The following is a 13436-nucleotide window of genomic DNA, read 5'->3' on the forward strand; positions in this document are numbered from 1 at the left end:
GCATCAAGTGCAAAGTGATGTGTTAAGCTGTTAAGTGCCAAAGTAATTGTTTTCTTTCACCGACAGCAGTAGCAACAACAACAAAAGGGGGCTATGACGCCGCTTTCACTTGCCACTTGACCTTGAAAAGTGTATGTGTGTGTGTGAGAGTAAGTGTGTGCTTAAAGGGGAAGAAGGCGGCATTGTTGTGCTCGTTCTGCCCGAAGTTGCACTTGCTTCGAGGGGCATTAAGTGAATTATGTCTTCGGAATTGGGGCCAGCAGTTGACTGTCGAGGAACTGCAACTGCCGGGAAAGGGTTGAGTCAAATGAATTCGCCTGAAAATGCCCGAGAAACACTTTTCATTTTAACCCTCTCACTTTTAAGGGGGAACATTTTGCATATGTTTACAGAATTTGTTTTTGGCAGCAGAAGTTTGCTCTTCTCCTGAGTTCCAATTATTCTGATATAAGAGTTCCCCTTGTATTAAAAAAGCAGTTCCAGCTGTTGTTTTTGTTTTCTTGTTCGGCATTTTAATTTTAGATCATGTGTTTTGCGGCGCTTATCTGTTATTGGTGAAATTCCATTGATAAGGTATTTTGTAGTATATTTCCAATTCCATGGATAACAATAATCTTTAAGCATAAACTTTTGTGACGATAAAGAGCAGCTGTTTGTAAAATCCTCATGATTGTTAATACTTGTTTACCCATTTTAAATGATTTCAATTTTCAAATTAAGGCAGAAAATTCCATTAAATATTCATAGACCAAATATAAATCCTATTTCCAGAATTACTCCTTGACCTTCCTCCCAACCCTTACCCATAAATAAATCATTGAAACAGGTTGTTTTTCGTTTAGTTTTTCAATTTGTTTTTATTTTCTGTTTATTATTGTATAATTTACTGTTTAACTAAACTCAAGAATGCCTCGCGCATCTTTAGGGATAGATAATAATAATCGTAATAATAAGTATAATAATAATAGTTCACTCACAGAGTACGGACAATACATATGCATATCTGACAGTCGAGTGTGTATTGTGTGCAATGGTATTGCATTTGTGTGTTTTGATTGTGTGTGTGTGTGTGTGTCTGTGTTTGTGGGTGATTGTTTACATAAAATTAGCACAAATTTAATGTGATGCTGCCTGCGTTGTTTGCTCATTCGTTCATTTACAATACGATTACCATAGAAGAAGTGCTGCGAAGGGGCTTTTTGGGGTAATTCTAAGATTAAATCGAAGCCTAAAGCTATGGAAATTTGTACATTATTTACAGTTACATTTGGAAATACCATTAATATAAGTATATGTACGTGCGTGGGTATGCACTTCTATCTGTGTGGGTTTATGTATCTAAAGTATTTGCGTATTTATATATATCTATATATATAAAGTTGTAATTACCGGATTTGACAACATTTAGTGTGTGTTTTGTATTTGTGAACTATTCTAGGGTTAAGCTACATTTAAGAAATGCACAAGTCTCTAATCGTAAATTTAATTGTTTACGGTTACATTTATCGTTACTCCTATTTTATTATTACTTTTCGCGTGGCAAAAAAGGCAATCAACGCAACGAATTCTCTCGAAAATAAATAAGACAAATTACGAGATCCTATCCTTACAGGAAAGTTCCGAAGTATGTAGGTGTTTGTGGGGGATTTGGGGTGTGCTTTAATAATAGGTTAATACTTTATACCTTCCACGTTACGCTCTAAAACTAGCCTAGGCATAAAAACCAGTTAGCAACTTCAACTAAGCACTAAACACTAAAAACGTTGGGGTTCAAGTAGCAGTCCAAATATGTTTGTGGTTTTGTTTTTTATGGGGGTTAGGGTGGTTTGCCTATTTGGGCAAATATTTCTAGGGTCAAGTAATCTTTGGATATTCTGGGCTATTTTTTTTTTGACTAAAATATCTTTGTTTTCTCGGAAACCGTAATTGTTCGAACAATACAATTATCAAACATTCATTCAGCTTCATTTTTCCTATTGAATACTCGGTACCTTTCTTTCACTATTACAATTTCATATTCTGATAATTCTTGATAGCCAATTTACCAGTGTGTTTAGTTAGGATATTTAATATTTTATCAGTCACACTTTATAAGCTTTTCATATTTTTACAATTTTTAATGTTTTTTGATTAATAAAATATAGCATCTGACGTTGCAAACTTGTAATTTTTTAGCGAAACAATTATATTTATACACAAGTTTTCTCTTTTGCCAAAAAAAAACCTTTTTGTTCTAAAATCATAGTTACTTACTGTTATCCAATGATTACTTAGCACCCCTTTGATTTGATCTCCTTTGGGTTTCTTAAGAATGGCCCCACCCTAATGTGTGTGCCGGTCACTTCCAGTGAGCCACCTGCGGCATCCCGCCCCTTGCCAGGATTCAATCCTCGTGCGGCAGCTCGGTGGCATGTTGCTGCTCCAGCTTGATCTTCATAAGGGGCGACTCCCGGATGGAGCCACCACCTGCCCCACCAGCCGGCGCATAGGCAGCCGCCGCCGCAGCAGCTGCAGCCGCGTCCGGATTGGCGAACAGTTCACTCATGTCCTGGCCGGGTCCTGGGAAGAAGTCCTCGAAGCGCGGGCTCTTGTTCACCGACTTCTGCAGCAGTCCGTTCGCAATCGCCTCGAAATCGATGCCGGCGGGCAGGCTCTCCAGAAACCGCTTGTTGTAGGCACTCGCCTGATGTTTGGCATAGTGGGCGGCGGAATAGGGCGAGGCGGCGCCGGGTCTTTGGCTGGCGGTCAGGGACTTGGCACTGCCGGAACCGGAGCTCGAGCCCCGCGACTGGCTGCCATATTGGCGGGACAACTCCCGTTCCCGCTCACGTTCCCGATCGCGTTCCCTTTCGCGGGACAACTCGCGGGCATAGGAAGCGGCGCTATTTGGAGCTGCCCCCCACTTCCACCCCCCGATCCTCGAGAGGGCATCACATTCAGACCGGGCAGACCCATCAAACCGAGGGCACTCAGATCGGGCAGGTTCTCCGACCCCCTTCGCTCACCCTGCTGCTGATGTTTGGCCGCCGCCGCTGCCACGGCCGCCGCTGCGGATACTTGATCTTCGATCTCGGACCGTTGCAAATAGGCCGGCGACTTGTACATGTTCATGGACTGACCATGCGGCGACTGCTGTTGATGGTGCGAGGGCTGCTGCTGGTGGTGCGACTGTTGCTGGTGGTGCTGCTGCTGCTGCTGTTGCTGCTGCTGCGAAAGGATCTGTCTACGGAGAGTCTCCGTCATGGAGCTCAAAGGACTGCCGGCATCTGGAGGAGCTAGTGAAGCATTCTGGGCCGCCATCTTGGCCGCCGCAGCACTGTGATAGCCATTCGAGGTGGTACCGCCGCCAATATAGGTCTATAAATATCAAAGAAAAATGGTGGAAGGAGAAAATAATGGGTTAAATTCGGTTGGAGTTAGGTTGAATAAATATATATCCCCAATTATATGCTATTTAAGAAAAATAAGAAATCATTTGGCATAATGTTTATTCATAGCAACTAGGCCTTGGCGCCTCGAAAATAATATAATTACACTTTTTGTTTACGCAAAACAAATTCCACCTGACTGAAATTAAATTAGTATAGCCTTTACTATTTCCAATGAAAAATGTTTATTATTATGTTGTTATTTCAAATAACATTAAATGGCCTTATAAAACATGCTCAGTGAAAACTAGTTGTTGTTTCACAAAGATGTAAAAAAATGTTTTACTTCCAATTAAAAACTTTTGAAATGACTGATCATTAATACAGGGTGATAAACATGTATTCAAATTTAAAACTTTTGAATAGTATAAGATCATTGGAGTTCTATAATTAGATGACTTTGAATTAAATTTATACGTGTTATTTGTTGTCCTTAAGAAATTAAATCAATTAATTGACATATAATTTATCGATTTACCCAGATAAATATATAATTAAAAAGTACTTACACCATGGGCCTGTCCATTGGCATATTGGTGGGCACCCATGTCCTCCTTGATTTCGCGATAATCCCGGAACACCACCGCCTTGATGACGCTGCGGATGAGTTCCTCGGGCCACATGCCCAGCAGGATCCTCTGGGGACGACCCCTGGCCTTGGGCCGAGGATCAGCACCGCCATCTAGGGAGGGTCCCAGCATATTGTGCACCCGATTGGCGTAGAGGACGAAGGTGGGATAGGGGATGTCGAATTTACGGGCGGCCTGCGACAGGGAAAGTCCCTCCTTCAGGACACTGAAGATGGCCTCGGCCATGGCCTCGGGTCGCCAGGATTTCAGGGGTCCTCGCTCCCGGAATCGCAGCTGCTGCACCAAGTTCTGCTGATTGGTGTTCCAGCACTTCTGCCACATGGACTGCAACTGATACTGGTAGCTGTCTGCTGGAAGACACGTCACGCGGACATTATGAAAAGGCTGAAAGGGAATCACTTTTAGCTGGAACTTACCCGCCACTGAAGCTGCGCCAGTTGCTGCGGCTGCAGCACCCATCCAGCCACCATGTCCTCCACTCTCGATCATCTTGGCCTGGAATAAGAAGGATGGGAAGAAATTGGTGGTTAGTTTGGTGCTTCTTAACAGTTGTATTATTAAAATTAATTTAGAATTTATCCGGAAATTTTTTTTTAATAAAGAAGTTATTATCAGACATATAGAATTCTTTGTTGATTTTAAAAATATCTAACTCCCTTTAACTCCTTAAATATTTAACTGATATTGAAAGCTTAAAACTAAAAAGCCACCTCATCATAATAAGTTGTGTGACACAAATATATTCGCCATCATAACCTTTTACATTTCCTTTTTGCCGACTTTTAAATAATTAGAGAACTTTGCATACCAGGTATCTTTTGAGTCGGAAAACTCGGCCCAATCGCTAGTTTTTCTTTGGCTTACTTACTTTGGGCCAGTGACATTTGCACACGAATTGTGGCTGGCCGTAAAAGTTTATGAATGCCATAAATGTTGCGAAAGCATTTTCGTATGCAAAGAGCCGAGGAGCCACCGAAAGCAAATTAGTATACAAAGTGGGGCTATCCCGGCCCCATTGTCTTGGCGGCTTTTTACGGCCCCGGCCAAAAGGCTTTGACTTTAGCTGGCGGAATGTACAAGAAGCCATTTATTTATTGCTATTATTAGGAATTCAGGGGGAAGCTCTGTGCCGCTTAATTGAGCCCGCCTTTAACCCCTGGCGGCCGTATTAATCAGTTGGCCGCGGCAAAAAGCTGGCCATTTAGGGGTTAACCGGGAGCTGGGACTGCAACTAAAACTGAGACTGAAACGGAGAGAATCCCCCATTTTTATTAAGTTTTTTTCCCTTTTTTTTGTTTTTGCTCCGCTCATTCCACGGAGGCATAGGAAAAGTTAAATTGATGCACGTTTCGTGCCATGGCCGAAACAGAGGCTCTGGCCATAAAGCCTTCCTTTTGGCCAGTTGGCCACTGGCCGGCCACGCCCCCTCCGCGCACGTAGCCATGCATTTTATATGCAGGGGCGTAATACAAATTATGTGCAGCGAGCATGAGCCAGAAAAAAAAAGAAGTAGGAACAATAAAAAAAATATACAACAAAAAAAACAAAGCACAGGAAAAAATGCAGCGCATAAAGAGAACATATAATGCAAGTCTTAAATATTTGAGGAGTAGGCGCCGAAGAACCGGAGAGCTGGAAAACTGGAAAACTCCATACTGAGAAGAGCCGCCTGCATGCCAAGGAAAAAGGTCATAAAACGTATGAATAATTGAAATTGAAAAGTCGGAAGCACTTTTACATTTTTACAGGCAGTCGTAGTGGCTGTAACTGTAACAAATGCGGCCGAGCTGAAAACAAAATGGCGTTAAAAATGCTATTTTATGTAAAACACTTTGTTAATGACGCCAAAGTTTTGCCGGTTTGAGGGTTTGAATGGGGCGACGGGCATGTGGGCGCTAACTTATCACGGGCAGTGTGAACACTTTACTCGGTTGTAAATAGTGGAGTTACTGGTCTGTGGCTAAAGTTATGTATCTGGAGGAATTTTGTATATAATTACCACAGATTGGTCAGGTTTTCTAAATAAGTAAAGTTGGTTTTATGTTATAAAATAATACTTTCTGAAATTAGTTTATTATTAATAGAGTATTAAAATCAACCAATTTATCAAAGTAATTTTTTCTTACTTTAAAAAAGATGTATAAAACCACAAATAAATTATGTATCTATACATTTAATGCCAATTTTTACAAACTCAAAATGAAAACCCCCTTATATGTGTGTTAGAAAAATCCCTTTAGACAGAAAAAAATTAATTATATAGTTGAGCAATAATCTAATCATTTTTCTCGATGTAGAGATCGTTAAAATTTCTCTTCTCTAGCATTTGTCGGAGATTAATCAACCCCTGTCAGCCATTCATCCATTCAGACGAATAGCGATTATAAAACTCTCGCATAGTACAATTCATATAATAAAATATTACGAGCTCTGCTCGAAAATGTTTAATTAATTAAATTTTCAATTCCCCTTAGCTGGCAACAACAAATGGCATTTCCTCCCAGTGAACCCCCTCGCCCCTCTGTCCCCTTGCCCCTGCCCCATCTTGCTCAACAAAAACAAATTTGAAGTGTGCGCGCATTCAACTTTCTTTCAACTCATTTAATTTAATTTGCGGCGCTTCGCTGCTGACGTCGCTGCTTCGACTGCTTCTTCTTCTACCGCCGCCTCTTCTTCTTCTTCTGCTTCTTCTTCTTGCCAATTACTCATCGTGTGCACGCCCCATTCACATAATAATTTATTTAATTAACTTTCCGCTGCTACAAATTTCTATAAAAATTTATTGATTTTTGTTTTCCACCCAAAGAAAATATTTTTCGTAGCCAGGGCCTGGACTTTTTCAATACTTTTTTATTTGCACCCACACTCGGAGATCTCTATATATGTATATATATATATATATAGGAAGAGAGAGATATATACGTATATGGATTTCTATAACTTTGTGTGTGTCTGTTGGCAATAAAATATAAATTTATAACACGCCCTCACACTCGCATTTGCCATCAATCCAAATGCATAGACTACCCCTTCCACGCCCCTGCCTTTCAACAGCCTTCAAGTTTTCACTACATCGCGGGTTAGGCTCCCCGCCCCACCCCTTTAAGCCCTCCACCACCCCCCCTCCCGCCTGTAATACCCCTTGGATTCTAATGCAATTTTAATTTTATTTTTCAAGCGCGCACATAAACTCAGCACTACCCATCGCCCCTTTCCCCCGCTGGAAAAGCACTAAAACTACACCAGTTTTCCCCCCACCTCCTGGCATGTCCTTTATCCTTAACCCCCCAATGCCCCAAACCCGCTGCTTTCCTTAGAACTTTTGCTGTAGTTTTCCTCCTGCCGTTTTTGCTGTGTATATTTCTCATATTATATAACACTTTATTTATTATTCATTTTCGATTCGTGTTCCACCGTGGTGGCGTCTCAAGTTTGTTATTTCTCTTGTCTGCAACTTGCTCACCACAAATCCCCCTTTCACCCCGATTTCCCCCCCCACGCTTAACCCCCCACCGCCCTTGTGCGTCACAACTAGCAGGAACTTTGCGATTTCCTTGGCGTTTTGTGGGGCAGCTTTTACTTTTCCTGGGCGCCTGTTCGCTTTTAGCCTTCACTATTACTACTGCCAACTAGTTTTCTCTCTCTAGCTCTCGCTTTTCCGCACTTCCGCATTTCCACTCTCTTTTTGGCAGCTGGTAGCTCTCTGTTCATTCATTTATTTGTATTACTCAGCCAGTCGCACGCATGCCACCCACCTTACCACCCACTTTTCCACCCACTTTGCCCCCCAATTTCCGGCAACCTTGGCCACGTTGTCTTCTTCAGGAATAGCTACTTGTATAACTATATTGCAAAAAATTACCAATACAATTGGGAGTTAATTGGGAAAATATTTATCTATTATTATTAGCCACAATAATAATAAAGGTAAATATGATTTTTGGTATTTAGATCATCAGTTCTTATTTTACTAAAATGATTTACTAATGATTTTAGGGATTAAAGCTTCTATAAAGTAAATTTATGAGAATAATCAAAACAAATTAAATAAAATATAAATAAAATTTTAATTTGATTAAACTTATATTTGATTTTTCTCTGTGTGACCGCACCTTCTGGCTTTACAGTTGTGCCCTGCTATTCATTAATTTTCGAAGACGCCAGAAATATTTAATTTAAGAATGAATACCCCGGCGACTACAATTATCGAGTCCTCTGGACTGACACTTCTCATTGGGGATCCCGCGAATCGATTTGCATTTTTATAAATCCCATTCCCAGGCCCCCGAATTTCTAATGACCGCGCGGGCAGGACACCCAGTGGATCTAGCTCCTTGTCCCTTTTTTTCTTTGCCGCAAGACAAAAACGTCGACGTCGGCGGCAACTAAATATTTAATAGTATTTTATTGCACGAATTTCACATAAAATATGCATATTGGCCCAATGCATTATTCATGGGAATAATGTGAAAAACACATTTCGCGAGGCAGCAGGGAAAGCTACTGTTGTATGTGCGAGTATATATAGTAGACACTTCTTGGGTAGCTCGTACGATATCTGGTTTCTTTCTCCCTGTACATATGTATATATTTACATATATATATTTACGGTCGTATCGGAATATAATGAAATGCAAGAGAGCTAAACAACAATAAACAATTGCACTGGTGGAAATGCTGTCCAAGGAATTGCAGGGGCCACAGCAACAGCAGCAATAATTGTAGCAATCATAAAGCCAAGTGCGAGTGCATGAAGCTCGCTTTCCTACTCCCAACCCCCCTCGGTTTCCCCTTCGCCCCCACCCCCTGAAAGTTTTGTTTGCCACTACCAACAACTCACCTCACAACAATGGCAACAATAATTTAAATGTAATAAATAATTATACGCCAAGTGTTGAGTGCAACGTGCATTGAGGTGTGTCAAGTTGCCGACTAACCAGCAACTGCCAACTGGCAACAACAACAACAACAACAACAACAACAACAACAACAGCAACAGCAACAGCAACAATAGCAACATCAACCGCAGCCGACAACAGAAATTGCTATAAAACATTCAAATGGGCCGCCGACTTCTTTCAGACCCTCGAAAATACCGCGATCCGAGGCACCCCTTTTGCAGTGTCCACCCCGCCGCCCCTGGCTACCCCCTTTTTTTTTGTGTGTGCCCTGTGCTGGTTTTATTGTTGACCCCTCCCAAAAAGTTGTCTTGCTCGGCTGTCCTGCGAACTCGGACGCAACTTGGACTTTGGGAAAGGGCAACTCGGACAGAGATGACAGCGTGACACGATCTATTTACTAAAAAATATTGTAAACAACTTACAGGCAAACTATATCTTTTATAAAAAAAGTTCGAGCATTGAAGGATTAAAGTTATAAAATAGAGTTAGCAATTATTTAGACTATCTTTTGCCAATAAGACCTTATTACCTTTTAAAGTATCTATAAGATAAGAAAATAAATACTAACAAAGATACATTTTGACATTCAAAATACACGTCTTATAAAATGTAAAACCATTTTTAGCGATCTTTGATTAGACAAAATTATTTAATATTTTAAAAAATTAAGCAATCTTAAGACATCAAACTTGAAAACTAAAAAAGTCTCTATTACAAGACCGCATCGATAATAAAATCACGTTGCCATCTTTAAGGACCCACACATTGTATGTGTTTTGCTGGCATTTCTACCGAGCTCGACCCTGGCTTTTATAGTATTTACTTCAGCTTTGCTCGACATTGTTATGGTTGTTGCAGTTGTCGAGCAATTGTAACTTCTGCAGTCGTTGCTCATGTAATTTCTGTTGGCTTGTAGTTTCAGAGTAAAAATTAACCTCTTGCAAATAGTAATTTATTGTTTTTGGCATAGGGGATAATGAGGATATACGGCCATCCACGTCCGACTCCCCTTTCTTTTTTTCCCCCGAAGCCTGCGCATTGTTGGTAACTGTAATGACTTGGGACTGGACGAAGAGCCTTGCGTGTCCTTTGAGCTGATTGAAAGCGCGCTTTCACTGCGAGAAAATGGGGGAAGGGGGTGGGGCTGGAAGGGGGGAGAAAGTCCACAAAGTGTTAAAACGGCTGCACACAGTCATTAAATATTAAACTTGTATAAGCTGCCAGACTAGAGCGGAAAAAACACGCCTCCTCCATCAGCAGCAGCCGGAGAATAAAGAGCGCCAGGCTGGGTAATTATTCATGGGCGCGCAAATCTCGCAAGTTTAAATAAAAAGAAAAGCCAGGAAGCGAAAATCCGACTCCGGTCAAGCGCTCGAATGTATGCTACGCTTTCCTCCATTCCTTTCTTTCTCGGCCTCCGCCAATCGAATGGCTCAAAGGCAAAACAGCGACTGCAATTGCAAATGCAACTGCAGTCGGAAAATGGGTAAAAAGGGGCGTGCAACGCACTGCAAAGCCTTGAAATAATATTTAATATTTAGAGACACATAAATATTAAATGAGTCCAAAGCTATGCAAAAAGGTAGCACAACTTTTGCAACCCAGCTATCCGCGTCCATTCGCCCATATAAAGCTAGAATTACAGCTAACATTCCGCCAATATTTTTGAAAAACATATCGGGTATGATGGAAAAGTGGGTAAATATGGCCTTCATGATTAAATTAAATTACCATTAGTAGTGTCCGAAGAGTAATACAAAAAGTAATCAAAGTTTAGAGTATCGTAAATATTTTTAAAATAAAATATTCAAAATCTAGTTATGGTATGTAATTTATTCAATAATACATCCCAAATTAACCATCATCTGATCATAAAATTATTTTGGATATATAAATAATAAAGAATCAGGTAAAGCCCTTAAATTTAAAAAATAGAGGTGACAAATATTAATTTTAATAAGCTTAGCTGTATTTTCCGACGATTAAAATCCTTCAACACTGAACCCTTTTTTATATTGACTATATTTTAAGATATCAGTATTTATTTATTTCAATAATTTTGTAATAAATTTTTAAATTTTGTTAGTTGGTATTTTTTGGTCGATTAGATTAATCCAACCCTTTTGCTTTGAGTCGAAAACTGCAACTATTTTGCAGCCGTGGCACGCTTTTCTTTGCTTTTGGGCCACAGTTTTTCCATTTGATACTTTGGGGAGTCGGGCAGGGACTCGCGCTCTCTCTTTTTCTCCAGTTCCAGTTCCCTACCCCCTACCCCCTTCCCCTTGCCCTACCCCTATCCCTTCCCCACATTCCCCTCACGTTTCTCAGTCGAACTCTGAGCCGCGTCGAACATCGCCGGCGCATACGAAGTCTTATGAAATATGCACGGCCTGTGTAATTTCTTATTTAAAATGCCATTAAATTTTTTGAATAGCATAGAGAGGAGCAGCGGCCGCCCACTGTCTAAAAACAGAGCGCAGCATGCACTCGGGCACCGGGGTCCTGGGTAAATAGAGGCCCGTCGACCCCCCAAAACCCCCTCGCAAGCCCCCTCGAAAGCCCCCTGACATATGTGTGTGTGTGTGTGTGTGAGTGTGTGTGTGTGTGGGCCCAGGTTAGACAAATATGGTTTGGTCTGGGCTTTGGCTGCTGTTTGAGTTGCAGGCCATGGGGAGTCGGATCGGATCGGTCCAAAAACGAAACTGAACTCAACTGAAAAGGAGGCGTGGCAGGGGGCGAAGGGCGAGTGGAGACTGTAGAGCTCCGAGTCCGAAGTCGGGCAACTTTTAAAATGCATATTTGATTGTTTTTTTCTACAGCCCCCCCAAAAAGGGGCAGAGCTAAGCCTACGGTCGTCCAAAGTTTAGGAGGTACGTGTAATTAATACAAATCAGGGATAAAAACCAATCCGAGTGGGGCCTCATTAAAAGCCAGTGGACAGCCTAAATCTTTCATGAGGCATTGGGTTGCAGGTTTGTGCACTTGGAAAAAAATAAAAATATATAAAAATATTTTATATATATATATAATTATATATAAAAAAATATATAATTTTTAAATAGGAGTTTCAATGGAATCAGGGTAAAACAAAATTATAGAGAAATTCCACCGATTACCTATTTATTCAAAATAAAATGCTGAAGTCAAGGCTTAACAATTAAATAAATTTAAAAGTAATGTTATAATATTGGCTTTTGCTTTGATATATTATTAGTAGGTTATTAATATACAAATGTATATATTTTTTTCAATTCCATGATCAACTATAAAAATGAAATTAGGATCAATCAAATGATTTTCCCCCAGTGTAGCCAAACTCCTCCCCATTTATATTATTCCAACTTATTTCTAATGCCCTTTCCCGGCGACCTGTCAAACGTCTGTCCACTGCAAATGCATTTGTATCTGTTGCTGCAACTGCTTCTGCAAATGTATCTCCAAATGTATCTGCAAGTGGCGCTGCGGCTGCGATTGTTTCTATATTCAATTCTGTACCTAAATCCGAATAGCCGCGATGTGTGTGTGTGTGTGTGAGTGTGTGTGGGCAACACCTTTATTAGTCAGCCATAATATTGATTTAGTCGAGCGCTGTCTGCTCAAGATAATTATTATAGTCCGGGACTAGATGTGTGTGTGTGTGTGTGTGGACACACGAGACCATTACATATGTAAATACGCACCCACACAGACGCAAACAAGGAGCAGCTGAGATTGCAGTTGCAATTGATTTGCAGTCTGCGGACGGCGAAAATAATTCGCAACACACACGGATTAAATTTGCATTAGAACCTCTGGCAATTAGCGGATCTGCATGCCTAGAATCCTCTGTCAGAAACAGAGGCTTTGACTTGGGCTTAGCACACAGGCTTAAGTCGATGCATCCTTTGTTGGATCAGCCAACAAATGCCAGGAGCATCCGAGACACTCCGGATATTCCCAATACCAATCACCACAATCATTCTTCCTTTTTTCCCATCAAATATATGATACTGGCAATAATCTGCTCTGAGGATAATATATGGCTCATATAATTGGCTGACGTTTTCGTACTTTAATAATGCTCTCTCGCATTTCTCGGATTTGTTTTTCAATTGTTTTCGTTGGAATGGCAGGCCAAAGTAGTGGGTTCGCAAAAAGCTGCGTCACTTTTATTTGTTTCGCTTGAAGTGCAGGAAATTGTCTGTAGCCCATTTAAAAATAAACAACAATAAAATAAATAATTAAGAAATACGCTTTCTGCGTTTAATTATAAACAAAAAGGCAGCCACATTGTTGTGAAATGAATTTGCTCGCTAAGGCAGCGCAACCAAAAATGAAATAATAAAAACGGGCATTACATAAACGCTCGAAATAAATATTAAACGCCAGAGTATTTTAATAAGTGAATCATTTTCAATGGCAGCTAAAAGAAGCAGCAACATCAGCAGCAACACGCGCAGCACAAATTAATAAAATAAATAAATGCCAAACTAGATTTTTATTTATTTGCGGTATTTATTTTTGGCCTCGATGGCAGA

General features: G+C 40.6%; 1 protein-coding gene across 1 annotated transcript in view; it reads right to left on the reverse strand.

Moving 5' to 3' along the window:
* Nucleotides 1-830: 830 nt before the first annotated feature.
* Nucleotides 831-13436, reverse strand: part of LOC108051058 (protein bric-a-brac 2) — a 30286-nt gene continuing 17680 nt past the window's right edge. The window contains 4 exon segments of the mRNA XM_017133008.2: nucleotides 831-2895; nucleotides 2898-3357; nucleotides 3938-4365; nucleotides 4435-4513. Of these exon segments, the coding sequence (XP_016988497.2) occupies nucleotides 2384-2895; nucleotides 2898-3357; nucleotides 3938-4365; nucleotides 4435-4513 (1479 nt within the window). The 3' untranslated portion in view covers nucleotides 831-2383.

This window comes from Drosophila rhopaloa, unplaced genomic scaffold (genome assembly GCF_018152115.1).
Source record: "Drosophila rhopaloa isolate 14029-0021.01 unplaced genomic scaffold, ASM1815211v1 contig_163, whole genome shotgun sequence".
In the NCBI taxonomy this organism is placed as follows: domain Eukaryota; kingdom Metazoa; phylum Arthropoda; class Insecta; order Diptera; family Drosophilidae; genus Drosophila; species Drosophila rhopaloa.